This window comes from Calypte anna, chromosome 8 (assembly GCF_003957555.1).
Source record: "Calypte anna isolate BGI_N300 chromosome 8, bCalAnn1_v1.p, whole genome shotgun sequence".
NCBI lineage: Eukaryota > Metazoa > Chordata > Aves > Apodiformes > Trochilidae > Calypte > Calypte anna.
The window spans coordinates 1,950,178-1,965,993 of NC_044254.1; the positions used below are offsets into that span (position 1 = coordinate 1,950,178).

General features: G+C 47.9%; 1 protein-coding gene across 2 annotated transcripts in view; it reads right to left on the minus strand.

Moving 5' to 3' along the window:
* Window positions 1–1,275: 1,275 nt before the first annotated feature.
* Window positions 1,276–15,816, minus strand: part of NOTCH2 (notch receptor 2) — an 86,077-nt gene continuing 71,536 nt past the window's right edge. The window contains exons 24-33 of one of the 2 annotated variants that reach the window (XM_030455684.1): window positions 15,006–15,535; window positions 13,883–14,230; window positions 13,527–13,669; window positions 12,491–12,701; window positions 11,811–11,907; window positions 11,085–11,253; window positions 6,880–7,181; window positions 6,386–6,533; window positions 5,806–5,903; window positions 1,276–4,901 (exon numbers count right to left, since the gene is read on the minus strand). In XM_030455684.1, coding sequence (XP_030311544.1) covers window positions 3,558–4,901; window positions 5,806–5,903; window positions 6,386–6,533; window positions 6,880–7,181; window positions 11,085–11,253; window positions 11,811–11,907; window positions 12,491–12,701; window positions 13,527–13,669; window positions 13,883–14,230; window positions 15,006–15,535 — 3,390 coding nt within the window. In that variant the 3' untranslated portion in view covers window positions 1,276–3,557. The remainder of the gene's footprint in view (window positions 4,902–5,805; window positions 5,904–6,385; window positions 6,534–6,879; window positions 7,182–11,084; window positions 11,254–11,810; window positions 11,908–12,490; window positions 12,702–13,526; window positions 13,670–13,882; window positions 14,231–15,005; window positions 15,536–15,816) is intronic. The other variant, XM_030455685.1, reaches the window with a different exon arrangement.

Genomic DNA, 15,816 nt, shown 5'->3' on the forward strand with positions numbered 1-15,816 from the left:
TTGGCCACTCTGACTAAGGGAAAAACTCTTCAAACGCAGCAGCTCCCTCTCAGAAAACCGGGCTCCACCCTTGTTTCATGCAAAAACATGAAAACCTTCCCCCAAGGTGCCTGAGGCTCCTCCATTACTCCTCTGTCAGATAAAGGATTCTCCAGCTCCCTCCCTGGTTGGTTACCAGAATAATTTGCATGCAGCACAGGTTTCCACAAGCCCCTCATAACCCCAGGCAGGAGGAGAGGCAAGCTTGAAGCCTGAGAACCAGCAAACTCAGTGCAGCTCTGCCAGAGACACAGCAGAACCCTCTTCAAGTCTGGCACAGACATGCAACCTGTGGGAGAACATGGATGAAAGCCTCCCGGAGGTTTGTACTCGCCAAGCTGGCTCTGCTGGTAGATAAAGGAGCTGTGCTGTTTGAATATTAAACCTTTAAAATGCCCCCAGCAGCTTCACCCCTGCCAGGCATCCATCGTAATTCAGCTTAGCAGCTCCATCCAAGTCTGCAGAGAGGGCTGGAAACTGGCCAGGTGAGTGCTGGTGGAGCCCGAGGCTTCAGTGGCAACTCCCTGCTCAGAATACAGGAACACAATCACTGTCAGTTTGTTTCCTAATTGGTCAAGAGAAACTTTCAAGCCTGAAAATGGTGTGGAGGGGCCTGGATTCCCCTTTTCCCAGGCCGGAGAGCTACACATCTTCATGGATCAGCTGCCAAGCCAAAGCCAGGGAAGCAACATCAGCTCCAGGGATGAGGGTCCTCCTCCTGGCTGCAGGAACAGAAACAGGGAAGCCCAGGGAAGCAAGCAGGACCTGAAAGAGCAAGTGAATCCACAAAGAGCCACTGCCTGGCCCATGTTTGCCCAGAGCCTTTCTGAAAGCCCCAGCGCTTCTCCATCTCCCAGGCAAGCAGGACCTCTGACACAAAGCATCTCAAAAAAGGCCCCACAATACCAGTATGTCCAGCTGGTTGGTTGCTGGTTACTGCTCTCTTCTCAGCTAACCAAGAGACCCAGAACCCTCCTGCCACACTCACTCCTCAGCTGGGCTGCTTTGCCCTGCATCCCCTTGGATGGAGTCGAGATGTGGGGTTCATGCACTGCTCAGCACCCTTGATCTCCAAAAACCCCCTCCTGACCTGGACCACAGGGGTCTCAATGAGCCCTCCCCTCACGGGGGTCTGCAGACCTATCAGGCACTGATGGTTCCCCTATAATCCTGTCATTACAACCCAGTGGCTGAGCTGTGGTAGCCAGGAAGATGAAACAAAGCAGCAGACAGATGTTGGGCACATACTCTTTATTCAGGGGATAAAAATTGCTTATACATTTTGCAGCAACTATTTTCATAAAAGACTTTTATAAAAAATGTAAAAATAAGCAAATATTTTCCATTATTAATATAGGAAAATGCTGCTATGTGAATGGTTACTCTACAACTTACGAGATAAAATACCACCTTAAGGAGATATTATCTTTACAAGTAGTTAAAAAAAAAAAAAAAATAAGGCAGAGGGCCATCGTATTAACACATCAGGCACAAAACTGGCTTCATTCCACAGAAAGCACTCATCTTGTAAAAGGGAGCCACACATATAAAAAGGCACTTGGTTATTTGGGCTAACGAGGAAAAGCCCTTTGTTTCTTTAGCACGGATGTAGCAACACTTCATTATTTGCAGTGAAAAACATGTACCTGGACAGACCTCCCAGAGCTTCATGGAGATCTGAGTCAGCTGCAGTTAAAACTTCACAGGACACACTGCACCAGCGTGCTGTGAAAAAGCAGTAACTTCAGAATTAAAATAAAAACAACAAACACTTCAGCCCAAAATGATGGCCCCGGGAACCAGCTTTTTCCTGAGGCCCTGCCTTCATGTACCATTGAGGTGAAGAGGAAAGAGAAAGCTTTTACTCTTGATTAGGATGGAAAGAAACATTGGAGAAAAAATACTGTACACGGTAGGATGTCCTTTGGCTGCAGCCGAGAGCCCCGATCTCTTTGGAACCTGTGTCTGCAGGGAGCAAAACACCCCCAGGAATATTCACTTCGGCTGCTGGCTGGCTCAGAGCCCTTCAGGGAAGCATAACTCTGGCAGGTAAAGCAGAAAAGAGTGGCTGTTTGTCTAAGGTCAGCAAAAGCTGGCTTCCTTCACTCCAAACACATCGGGGGGGAGCTGCAGTACAAACAGCACTACAGTCCCACAGAGCTCGTGGGGCACCTCAGTTGGGAAACCTTAATGCTGGCTGAAGCTGAGAGCAGAGGACAGCCCCAAACCTGTTCACCAAACTGTGTTAGGCAACGTTTTCTGATCTGTTTGGTCTGCTGCTGAAAGCCTGGCAGGGGAGTCAAGTGCTGCAGCCTCCCTGTCCGGAGAGGAGGACAAAGCAGCCTTGTCCCAGGGCTGGAACAGAAGGGACAACTTTTCAAAGGGCTGGATGCCATTCCTGACGCAGGATTGACACTGCAAACATGTAACAACAATGTCCTCGAGACTTCTTGATAACACCATAAAGAGGCAACATATGGTATCTGGAGGACAGGAGGCACAGCCAAGCCTGGGATGGAGGGGAGGGGCGTACTGTGCAAGAACGCTGGGAGCTTGTGTTCCCAGGCTTTGGAACACTCGTGCTCAGCCAGGAGTTTCCCAAAAGGCCTGTAGCAGTTGCAGGGCATCACTTCCAGCACGGTGGTCACGGACACACCTGGCAGGATGGGGACAGGGGGAGGGTAGTGTGTCAGAATGGTCACAGGTGTCTCAGGGAAGAGACACAACATGGGAGAGATGTGCCTGCAAGGCCACTGTGGGGGGAAGACCAGGTCAGACCAGCGTTTTCAGGAGGCAAGGGAGAGGGTGGGGGGGGAAGAACCAAACCACAAAAAAACTAAGACTAAATGTATATACAATCCCATAATACCCGGGGGGCAGGCAGTGAGAACGCTAAGAGGTGTTAGTGGGTCTGTACAAGGCAAAAGGGTGAAGCTGTGTGACAGAAGGTGTCACTTGACCTGCAGGTGTTCTGGGAAGTCTGGCTCGCTTGCTGAGCAAGAGCAGCCATGGGAAGGAGGGGTCTAGGAAGTTGGGTGCAGCTCTGAGCTGTGTCAAGGCAACTTGAACTCGAGGAGAACTACCAGAAGGTGCTTCAGAGAGAGGTTATATGGGTAACAAAAGGAGTAATAAAATAAGGATACAAAGCTGGTTTTGGCTAAATTTCTGGAGAAATGACCTTTGTGAGATGCATTAAGCTGAAGAGCTGTCTCCCCAAAGGAAATGGTGGAACATATTTAAAAGCAGACTGGAGAATCCAGTGTAGACAGCAATCACACCCAAGGTGCACGGCAGTTGGTTAGAAGCGACCCACCTGGTCTTCTCCATCACCAGCTTCTACAGTTCTCTGTTTAGCTATAAAAGCATACAAAAGCCTACAGCGATCTCAGTCCCTCCAAGGAAGGAACAGCCTGGGCTCATTAAGACTCGTGGATACTAAAATGGTTCTTCATTTCCATCCTGGAAGACCTTCATGAGTTCTGGAGTCCGCTTGGATCGGACTTCATCTTGGCCAACCTTCAGGCATACACCTGCATGTTGTTCCGCTGCTGCTCTGTCATGTGGGTGGCTGCTGGCCCACGCTGGTTGTTCCCAGGACTGGTTGCCACGTCAGACCAGTCAGAAGCAGAGTGTGGGGAGGAGCTCGACCACTGGTCTGGAGATTCAGGTGACGGTGTCAGGTACGGGTGCTCCCCTTGTAAGTGCCGGTTGTGGCTAGGAGTCCGTTCTGTGGCCGAGGAGTAGCAGCTGTGCTGTGATGGTGGCGTGGGGTACTTCCCCATCGAACTCTGGAACTGGTGGTAGGTGGGGAGCACTGTCTGAGCCACCTGCCCATCCTGCTGGGGGATGGCAGCCATGGAGAACGAGGCGCTGGGCAGCTGAGCTAAATCCGGTATCTGGTACACGGAGCCGAGAGGCCCAGCCATGTTCTGGGCGCAGTTAGACTGGGCCTGCTGGGGCAGTGCTTGCTGGTTTATGCCACCCTTGGGAACCAGCTGGAAAGTCATGATTGGGGGCAGAGACTCCCTGGACACTCCCATGTGCTTTGTATCTGCTTGAACCAAACCACCCTGCTGGGAAACACCGGGGTGTGGGTGCATCACCTGGGGCACCATGCCGAACATCTCGTTGTACTGCGACTCGTTCACCTCCATCCTGTTCATCCACTCCGTGGAGACGTTGGCCGGCCGGAGCCTGGCCAGCCCGCTGTTAGGAGGGGTGGTTCTGTGCTGTGACAGCAGCTGGCTGACAGAGGGGAGCACGGTGCTGGATCCACGTCCCAAGGGCTGCATCTCGTGGAGGTTGGAGAAGGACATGGTGTGAGCAGCCTGCACAGACGGAGCAGCCAGCAGGGAGCTGGGCGACGAGTGCAGCACCCCCGGCGACGGCATCACGGGAGAGGATGTTGGCTCAGATGCAAAAGCATGGGGTGACTCTAAGGAATCGACTGGTGACAGGGTCACTGAGCTCTCTGAAAACTGCCCTTTGCTCTCGCTGAGGGACTTCTTCCTTCTCCTCTTCGCATCTTTGGTGAGGTTTGTGGGCATGATGCCTTTGGCGTTGGGTTTTCGTGACTTCTTGCTCAGCGAAGCGTGCTTCAGGTTGAGGAAGGACCTGTTGGGGCCACAGATGACTGGAGAGAGGGCAGAGTTGAGCATGGCACCGGGGTGCCCTGCGGGGCTGTGTGCCACGTTGTACTCATTGAGGAGCTGCACGATGTCGTGGTGCATCCGGTCCTGGGCCACGTCTCGGGGCAGGCGGTCCATGTGGTCTGTGATGTCTCGGTTGGCAAAATGGTCCAGCAAGATTTTTGCTGCTTCAAAACTGCCCTCCCGAGCAGCAAGGAAGAGTGGTGTCTCTTCCTGAAAACAAACAGAATGAGCATTTCAGTGGCTTTGCTGTGGAGGGAGGGTCTGGCTTACAGGTAATGCTCCCTTGATGGTGCAGCAAGACCTGGAAGCACCGTTTAACGTGGTGTCACATTAACTGTCTCCAAGAACCACCCACCCAAGGAGGTGGCCACGGAAAAAGGGTGATTACAGGAGGTGATCTCACACACAACCATGCAGCACACAGGCTGAACTGTGCCACCAGGACGTGCACTATTAAGCCACGAGTCCTTGTAGGAACTGCAAAAGCACCTGGTGCCTTCCTCCCATTGTCCCCTGAGATGGAAAGGTACAAAGGGCTAAAACAACCCCAGAGAGACCTGCAGCTTGTTGGGAGCTTTAGAATCCACTGAGCAATGCATACTGCTCCAAAAAAGACAAGCTAGGCAGTAGAAAAAAATCAAGGACTAAAACATAGCAAGAACCAAGAGCAAAGCTACACAGGGTCTGCACAGCACTGACTGTCTCTCAGAGGGACTCCTCCCCCATATCCACCCTGCACTGAGATCCCTGGAAATGTAAGAAGACATGACTTCTGCTGTGCCACCAGATCTGGCTCTCTGCTAACTGGAGCTCAGCTGCTTGACACCAGCAGCACTTCCCCCTGGTACTCTTGCACACCACTGACTGTGCATTGCATTCCCTTTCTGCAAGAAAAGTAGGACAGCACTGATGCCCAGGACATGACTGAACAAGGAAGAGAACATCTCTCTCATACCAGACATCCAGCATTTCCAGAGAATCCCAGTCATGGTCTATGTTTGGAAAACCTGTGCTGAGCACCCAATTTAGAAAATCTGAACTTAGGTCACTACCAACAGCAAAGAGCTGCTTGGACTTAGGAAGCACAGCCACGTGGAGCACACCCAAACTGTACCTTGTTATCCTGCATGTCTCTGTTGGCTCCATTTTTCAGCAGCACTAACGTTGCTTCCACATTGTTGACAGCAGCAGCCCAGTGAAGAGCAGATTTACCTGCAGGGAAACCCAACAGCTTCAGTAAAAATCAAAGAGGCACTGCTGAAGCACCAAGATGGACAAAGAACACTGAGTGAAGAAAGCAACTGCAGTGCAGGTCACAGCACATGAACGTGCCCTGAAGCCATGTTTACACTTTGGAAATCACCTTGCTGTGGCATACCCCTAATGTTACCAAGATGCAATGGGACTTTCACAGCACTTGCTCTGAGATCTTCTAGTTCTTATTTTTTTAACAACCTATCCACAGAGCCATGTCTGCAGTCCAGAAAATGTCAGCATGCACAAACCCATATTTCTTCTGCTTCTCTCTCAGGAAAGTCTAAACCAAGCCACCATGCACCAACTTCTGCAGACAAGCATAGTTATCTGATTTATCTACAGAATTTATGAGCCACTCATCCTCTGGGAGAGCAGAACCCACTCCTCCTTGCTCACCCCGTGACAAATATTTGCCCAGGACATGGTGTCCACCTTACCATGGTCATCAACAGCATTCACATCAGCTTGGCAATTAATTAGCTCAGCCACCATCCCTTCCACAGCCAGGCGTGCAGCCAGAATCAGGGGGGTTGTTCCATCATTCATCCGAGCATCCAAGTCTGTCACTCTGTTACGGATCAGGATCTGGACAACAGGGGAAGACAGATATTTATTTCTTTTTTTTTTTCTGCTAAGAGACCAAAACTACGGATTTGGCAAACACTCAAGAGAAACTTTATAACAAAAAAAAGCAGCCTGAGCACTGAAATGGAGGAACCCAGACAGTTAAGTGAGGGAGTCAAACAACTCAAATAAATACAAGCCAGACAATTCATGCACGCTGAGTTCTTCAAGCTGTGAATACCTGAGAGAACTGGATGTAAACTACTGGCCATGAGAACAAGGGTGTGATCGAACAGAGTGCAGCTTGGGCAAGCTCATATAATAACAGTGCACAGCTACCCCTAAAGAGGTCCTTCAGTTGCTGTACCTGGAAGACACCCTGAGCATCAGCAGCCACAGCTGCATGCAGGGGAGTCCGTCCCATGTTGTCCCGTGCGTTAGCATCTGCACCAGCATCCAGCAGACGTTTGGCAGCATCAGCTCTGGAGTAACGGGCTGCCAAGTGCAGGGCCATCTCCCCAGTGCGGTCCGTTTGGGCCTGGAGGTTGGCACCTTGGTAGATCAAATCTGTGATGATGTTTGCTGAGGAATCTTCTGCATCCTCATCGTCCTCGCTGATATCGGAGCTGCCCAAACGCAGCGATGCCAACATGAGTGGAGTGCACCCATCTGCAAGAGAAGAGGTGGTAGCACAGTAATCTGACACCAAAGGAGAGGAAATTCCCTCAAAATCCTCTTCCCTTGAGCACCTACAGCTACAGGGGAGCCCTCCAATCACTTCAACCCAGACCTGTTCTCTTATCTCAAAGCCCAACAGAGCTAGTGAGTTGGTTTGCTTCCAAGCAGGACTTTAATACCTGCTGCAACCCCAACAGAACACAGACACAGCATCATTCTGTAACTGAAAGAACTGCTGCAAGAGTGAAAAAAATCCTCAAAATGTAAAGGCTAGTTGAATCCCCAGTAAAACACTAGGTCTATGTAAACAAGAGACTTCAGGTGACTAAGTATAACTATTCACATGGGTGTTCTAATGACATACCTGGGGAAAAGAAACAATTTGAAAGAGAACTAGCCATTGATTTTTGGTGGCATTTTTCAGATATTAACCTGAAGTCAATCGCAGACATAAGTGTTCAGATCTATTACACGCTGAAGTCTTCATGAGAAGGACCCTGAAGCTGTGACAGTCAAGCATTTAAAGATGAAAAATGCCCCAGGATTACTTCCTGAACCCACTTCACCTTGCTTTTAATAACTTCCATGACCAGAGCCCGAAACAAACTGATAGAACAAGCACACTCTGTACTTTCACAGCAGTATAACGTGTAGGAAAGGATCAGTGAACACCATCTAACCCAGTATTATTCACTGGTGTGCCAGCAGCATCCTACACATGCAGAATGCCTTGTTCCCCACACACCCCTCCATCACAGCACAGACTGCCCAGGTACCAATTGCTGAAAATCCCACACAGCTCAAGTGCTGTGGAAGACATTGGGCTCCTGTCTCTTCAGTCACAGGTACCAATTGCTGAAAATCTCACAGCTCAAGTGCTTTGGAAGACACTGGGTTCCTGTCTCTTCAGTTTCCAGTGATAGCCTCACACTGATGAGGCTAAACTCACATTCATCCAGCCAGGATCCTTCCATTGCCACTGGAAGGAGCAAGACTCCTCCAAACTTTTAATTTAATTTAACTCTCTTGGATAAACTTCCCTCTTTCTCTGCTGATAAGAAAGGGTGGTCAAGGAAGACTTGCTCATGCTGTTGATATTCCACTCTTGTTAATACCTTCCTTGATGCAGTATAATTAAGATTTAAAGCATTTCCAAAGATTTTCAGCAACCCATCAAATGCCAAGTGCTTCAGTTTCAACACTGAACATTACAAAACATTCACTACCTCAAACCAAAGACTTCAGCTGTAGGCACTGATGCTTGCTCACTGGTTTTACTGCTTTACAGCACACACATGAGAGGCACTGAGGAAGTAAGAAGCACTAAGAAGGAGTGAACCACTTTGTGCTAAGTGCCCCACTTGAGCTCTGCAAAGGTGAACATAAATTTTGCTTCTCCAGTGTGACTTGCTAGCAGGAATTCAAGACAATCTTTCAGTCATTTATTCCATGGACAAGCAGGGGACCTTCCTGCACCTACAGACAACAGCTTCCCTGCCTGCACAACTCTCAACCTACAGTGCATGAAATGCACTGAATGAAGTGCATAAGCCCTGCAGTAAGTTACATGGAAGAATTTGGCTTCTGTGCAGGTAAGCAAGGTGATGACCTCCTGTTGGAAGTAACATACAGAGCTCTAACCATTTCCCAACCTCTGATCACCTAGTTTTCCCAACTATTGCCTTCATGTTCAAAACTTTCTTGCAATCTACCGTTCTGCCACAGGGCATGGTGTGGAGCACTTGCAGAGATGAGAGCAGCAGGCTCCAGGTCTGCTCTGCAGGCAGAGTGGCAGCAGCAGCAGGATGCCCACTCCTCCTAGTGGCTCCCAGCCACAGGACACACAGGCTTTGGCCAAGCTCCTTTCTCAGGATTTGCTGGACAAAAAAAGTGTTGAAGTACGGGCCCGGGTCCAGTTCCAAGATCCAGTTCTGCCTATAAGACCTCTTGCCTATACCTCCTTTTGTGCTTCTCCCTCCCACTCCTGGCTCTGCTTCCTTGTCCCAGATGAACACTTCTCAGTATGCAGGTCAGGTTGTGGTCTCCTCTGTGCTGTCCTGACACAATGAGCAGAGAGATGGAGCTCAGAAAGCACCACAGTCCTGGGAAAACCACTCACAAGAAAGGTCTGTCACTGCAGTAGTCCTCCAGAAATCATACATATATTCTCCATAAGGACACAGCTATAATGTGCATTAAATCCTTGGAAAAATTAGCCCTCCAAAGTCTGTCAGGTACGTGCAGCTCTTTTCAGAACTTTGTAAGTTGGCCACACACAGGTAGCTTTATGAGGCTAGCAAGTAGCACATCCAGCTAGACTGTCACAATTCAATGCCTGATGGACTGCTAGGAAAAAAAACCCAAACACTATGTGCCTAATCTTTTTTCCTCCTTCCAGCTTGTTCTCTGAAATAGCTGGAAAAGAACCCAAAAGGATCCAGCTGGAGGCAGACACACAGCATGGAAAATTCCAGTCTGAACCACTGAAGTTTAAGGAACTGCAAAAGAGGGGCATATAATAGGGACAGTTAATCAGTTTTAATTATAGGTAGTGTTACCAGTTATGCCTATAATTGCATTACCCTGGTTACACACTCACAATAACTGCAGTGAAAAGAATGTCCTCACCACTCCAGGGGACACAGTGAAAGAAGAGTGTGGGGAGACAAAGGGGAGAGCAGCATTTCATAAAATCTCTTCAGTTTGCTGACATTCAAGAGGACAAGCCCTGTGTAAATGCAAAGCTCAGAGGTGGTAAAGCCAGAGGTTCAACAGATAGGTACAACTGAAGAACTCTTACACAGAAACAATACACTGAAAGCTGGGATGTAAAGGATCCACTGGCAAGGACTCTAGGAAATACTTCTGTAGGAGAATTTACCTCTTCATTTTCCCCTAAGCTCCAGAGGCTGCAGAAGGTGCTGGGTTAAGAGAGGGAACAACCCCTTGGTACACTACAGCATTTTGATTTGCCTCTCCTCCCTCTAGCAAAGAATTCTATTGTTCCACCAGCCACCCGTGGCCAGGATCTGCCTCACCTGGCTTCAGATGGCTCCAGCCCAGGCACCTGCACCCAACTAAATCAACCTCAACAGCCTTTGTCATCAGGGGCAGCCAGGCACTTCTGGAGCAGGAGCCATCTGGTCTTCTGAGAGACTTCTGCTTGAGACAGAAATGAACTCTCTCAGAAGTGCCAATTCCTTCCCTCTGCCTGCAAAGCAAGAGGAAGGTGGACAGGGCAGATCAATAGCTACAATAACACTCAGGAATACTATCCCCCTCTCACTAATCCATTACTCCAACACCTCTCAGGCTTTTCAAACCATTTCTTTCCCTGTCACTAACTCAGCTGCTTGCTTCTGATGCCATAAAGTGTGGTAGTTTACACCAGCTTGCTGAAAGCTTCAGTTGCATCTGAATGGCAGGAAACCAACTCAAGTCAGTATTATCCCACTGCTATTGTTGAGTGACCATGAAAATAACAGTCTGAGGACTTAAGAACATTATTGCCTGCACTTGGAAAGCTTTTAGCCTGCCACACAACTAAAAGTTTCAATAGGAGAAATAAAGAAAAGCTTAAATTTGGCAGAAACTGATGGTTTATGTTCTCACAGTCCTTACAGAGAAACCCCTCCTTCCCTCTGCTTTGTTCTTAGGAGAGCTAACGGGTCAAGGAGCAGAAAAGACAATGGAAGAGAACCAAGAAAATGGGTCCAACCATTATTAAATTGCATGGAAAAATTCCCACAAAATTCAATAAAAAGCAACTGCAGCAACATCATCAAAATAATTTCTTGGTATATGAACAAGAGCCACGGCTTGCAGCTCATCCAACAAGGGTAAAGTTCTTGGTCAACTCTCCCCTCTCAAAACACAGGAATCAGCTATACCAACCTGGTCCTCTGACATTGACATCCAGAACATCTACTTCTTGATCTGCTTGAGGTGGTGTAAGGGCCAGGGATGTGCTCCCACAGACATCTGCTGCTTCCAAGTGCTGCTGTGTCCACGGGCGCTGATCTATCTGCTCATCACCTTCTGGGAGTAAGGCCTGATCCTCAGCCTGAACACAGGGAAGAAACAAGTGCTTCAAAATGCTCATCAAGTGGTCAAATTCAGTGAAAGTTTTTGGGCCATATTAGTTTCGTTGAGGATTTTTGGGCTTGGTTTTGGTTGTTGTTTGTTTGTGGTTTTTTGGTTTGGTTTTGGGGGTTGGGAGTGTGTTAGGTTTTTTGTTTGTTTGTGTTTTTTGTTGTTTACATCTAATAACAATCTCCATTTACTCCTGCTTGGTATTCTCAACTTTCACACTCCCATCATATGTTACCAGGCCTGAACTACAAGATATTACAGTACCCATTAACTTTCTCTTCCCTTTAATGCAGCAAAGCCTGTGTGGGAGCTAACACTGGAACAGAAATTATCTGTTTTGTCTCCTGGCCTGTGGTGGCAATATTAGCCTGAGGATTTGCTCCTCAGGTATCATTAGGAAGATACTACAAACCCTTAAGCAAATGGGGCTTTGTGCATGGGGCATGCTCTGTAGGTTAATGCAGCTGTTTTCCTCAACAGCAGTTTCTTGGGGCCAGTGTGCAATATTCCAGTCTCAGAGCTCCTTACCTTTGCTCTCTTTGGCTGAGGTCCACCATCACCTGCCCAGTGCTCAGTTGGTCCAGAATCTGCCAAATTACCCTCTGATATCTGGACTGAGAGATTCCTAACAAACAAGGAGAACACATCACTTTGTCAGGCTGACCAAGTGCTACTCCTGCTTCTTATACTAAACTACAGAGACTTAGGATGAGATGCTTACAAGTGTGGTAGCTTGCAAAGAGAGGGACCAAGAAATTAGAAAGCTCAGCTCATCAATAGTGGCATTAAATGCTATCTTAGTAAATGCAGTGAAAAGCCAAAACTGCATTTTTCTTTTGAAGTTTTTCCTTATTTCTGAGTCATGTCTGACATTGAGCTAGATGTATGGAAAGTTCATTGCCACCTATCAACCTAAAAATGTCACACCTAATCCAGGAGGAAACTATGCAAACTACACCCAACTGCTAAATCTTAACAGAGTTTCAGAAAAGCAATCATAACCAGATTAGATTCCTTACCAGCATTTTATAGATTACTGTTAATTAGAGTTCTTCTGTCCAAAGGAGATGTGTGTACCACAATTTAGAGATTTAGCCTAAGGTGTTACAGCCTACAAGACAGCTTTAATGAAAGATTTATACACCACATTCTCAAAACACTCTACCCTGGTAAAAAACACACTACCAGTGGCCTAAATGCAAACTTACTTGAGTCCAACAGCATCTTCCCCAACTGGCTCTCTGCGTTTATGGTTGCTGGGATCCCTGCGCAGGATGAAGCCCTCAGGCAGCCACAGGGAACCATGTTTGCGCTTCCGTTTTGCCATCATCACACCCAAGAGAAGGATTAAGAGGATGATCAGAGCTGCCACAGCCAGCAGGTAAAGCAGCTGGGTCTTTGGTGGTAACAAGGGTTCACCTAAAAATTCCAGTTAAAATACAGTGAGATTGGCAGAGTGGCACAATGATCTTCAACCTGTGTATTTTATTTTTTTTCTCTCATTTGGGGTCTTGAGGAAGCTTAGTCTCTGCTTCAGCTGTTGTAAGAACACATCCTGTCTTTCCAGCTTCCCTTGATGCTGCTTTTCAAACTATTTCTTGATTATTTGACTGCTAAACTGAAGATCTCACTCCTTCCTCAAGGGTCTTGTTGGCTGAAGACAGCCACCCTACATCAGTATAGACCTGATCTACACAAAGATACAAGCACCACCCAGCTAGGAACAGTGATATTGCCAATCCAGCATCAGGTTGTGGCCAAGCCTCAGTCTGAGGGAGATAAGTGCAGAAATCAAAGAGATTATGTATTGCCAGAGAAGAAAACATCTGGCAGACTAGGGAACGACCCCCACCCTTTCTCTTCAATGGCACTTTTTAATTGAATTCATGGCTTAGAGCACAGGAATAGTTTTTAGTGCAGGCAAGATGACTGCAGTGTGTGGCACACTGCTGCAGCACATGAGATGACTGTTTCTACAGGTATGAAAATGACTGGCTCCAAACTTCAATGTCCTGCCTTACTAAGCATATGTCTCCTCAGAGCAGAACATGCATATTGTTCACATGTATTTCACACATATTACACACACATATTTCTATAACTGGAGGTAAGTTACCTCCCAGAAACTGTACTGAACAGTGAGACATATGAAGATCACGACCAATAACCCAAGTGTGAATTTTTCAAGCCCAGGTTTGCTGACTGCTTTCCTCCACAAGCAATTTTTCCTCTAAGATTACTTACTTTGGACAGACACAAAGGGATAGGGCAACATGCCCTTGATGGCCTGAGCAGCTAAAAGAGCTGCAGCAGCTTCTGTGTTATGAAAGCATTGCTCTGAATCCTCTGCACACTGACGGTTGTCAATCTCCAGGAACACCTTGGTGCTGCAGAAACAAGGAAAAAGGGCACAGAAGTTAACAGAAACTTTTGTCAAAGTATTACATTAAATTGTCACCTTCTAATTAAACTTTCTACCCCAGAAGTGAATTTGGTTGTTGTTACAGCTTTATGTTTCCCCCCAAAAATGCAGATTACAGCTCCAGAAGGTCTAGAAGGCCCCAGAGAGCTACCAGAGGAATGAAGTGGCACCCACTCACCCAATGACCTCTTGCTCTAGCTCTCTGTGCTTGCGAATAACCACGAGTGACCGACGACTCCGTGCTGCTGACTTCTCCCCATAGTATGGGAACACCATGGGTTTGCCCTGGGAATCCAGCTTGATCCTCAGGTTGGTGTGCAGGAGAGTTCCCAGAGTGCGCAAGAAGCTCCGAACATCACCCAGCAGCTCGTCGGGGGGCATCAAGACAACAATGATCAGGGTCCCCTCTGCCAGCTTCTCAGCTTTGTCACCAGCACAGTCCAGACCATCCCAGCCACACTCTTCACTGTTACAGCCCTGGTCACAGCGGCCATCTGCGTAGTGGTCTGCACAATACTTGTCATATCTAGGAGAGTGGGAGGGTTACAGGCAGCATACAGGATGTCCACAGTCTGCACAGTACACCTGCAGTCTAGGGGGCAAGGCCTTGCACTCCTCATAATCATCTGAAGTAAAATAACACCCCTACTCAGGACATAAGGAGAAGAACTACAACCTCAGGATAAGCTTGCTATCTGGCAGGGTGGATGTAGGAAGCACAGAACATCACAAGGATGTGCGTTTCGGTTCTGGTACCAGCGGAAGAGAAGTGGTTATTCTCTTTGCTAAGATAAAGCTATAAAACTTCCTGCCTCACAGAGGGAGAATCACCACAGCAGAGCTGTAACATTTATCACAAATAACTGAGAATAAAGGAGGGCCACAAGGAAGAAGCTGGAAAACACATTCAGAGGCAGCAAATAGAGCTGGGATAATGATACAGGTATTGCACATACGGAGTGAAATTCAGGACAGGAGGCAGTACTATGGAAAATCTAGGAGGTGAAATGCCTCCTCTTTACTTTTCCAGAGGAAGCAGGGGAGACCCATCAATCAAGCACGTTAACACACTACCACTGCTCAGGCTGCTTCGTTCATAGCACACAAACACCAGAACTTCTCTCCAAAACCAGACAAGAAACACAAAAAGCAGCAGACACCCCTTGAGGCCAAGCTTTCAGAAGGAGCAAGGATAAGCAAGAGAAACAAGAGAAGAGGTGGAAGCAGCAGGCATGAAGAGTGCTGAGTAGGGAAAGCAGGAGCTAAGTGATACAGAGGAACTGTTGAGGACCAAGCCTTACTTGCAGGTTTTGCTGTTCTGCTGACATTCAAAGTTGTCAAACAGGCACTCGGGTGTGTTGCAGAAGTCATCACACTGTCCATTGAAAAGCATCCAGCAACGCAACGAGGAGGAGCAGTTGGCCCAAGGATCTTCCATTGTCAGGGAGCAGTCCCCTCCATCCCACTGGCAGGCGTGGGTGTTGCAGTCCTCATCACAATACCCATCTCTTGCTTTTTCTGAACACTGGGAATCCAAACACCCACGGGGCTCTGGGCTGAAAGTCACAGGCTGTTCACACTGGCTGCCTTGGGTGTGAACAGGACACTGACAATAATAGTAAGGAGGCTGGGAATGAGGGTGGCAGCTCCCACCATTCTGGCAGGGGGCACTGGCACAACCAGTGTTTGTCTGGCATTCCTCTCCCGCAGACAGCTTGGGGCAGTAGCACCGGGGACCAGATGATGTCTGGATGCACTGCTCCCCCTTCTTGCATTTGACATGGCCACAAGTACTGTGGCTGCTGAACTCACATTTTGCTCCAGAATAACCCTAGGGGAAAAATAAAAGCAAAACAACCAGGCTGACAAATCTATTCTTCAGCATTCCAAGTGCTGGAGGCAAGGTGTCACATGCAAACCTTTCTTCCTAGCCTCACTGAAGGAGCTATGATTTTCTGGAGCTAGTTTCAGGGATAAGCTAGGAACTTATAAGGCTCTGTTACATTTTGAAATAGACTTAAAAGGACTGTGAACAAAGGGAATCCTGCAGCACAGGACAGCAAAAAATAGTTGAAATTTAATGCTAGGTTTAAGACAGAAAAGCCATCTGTC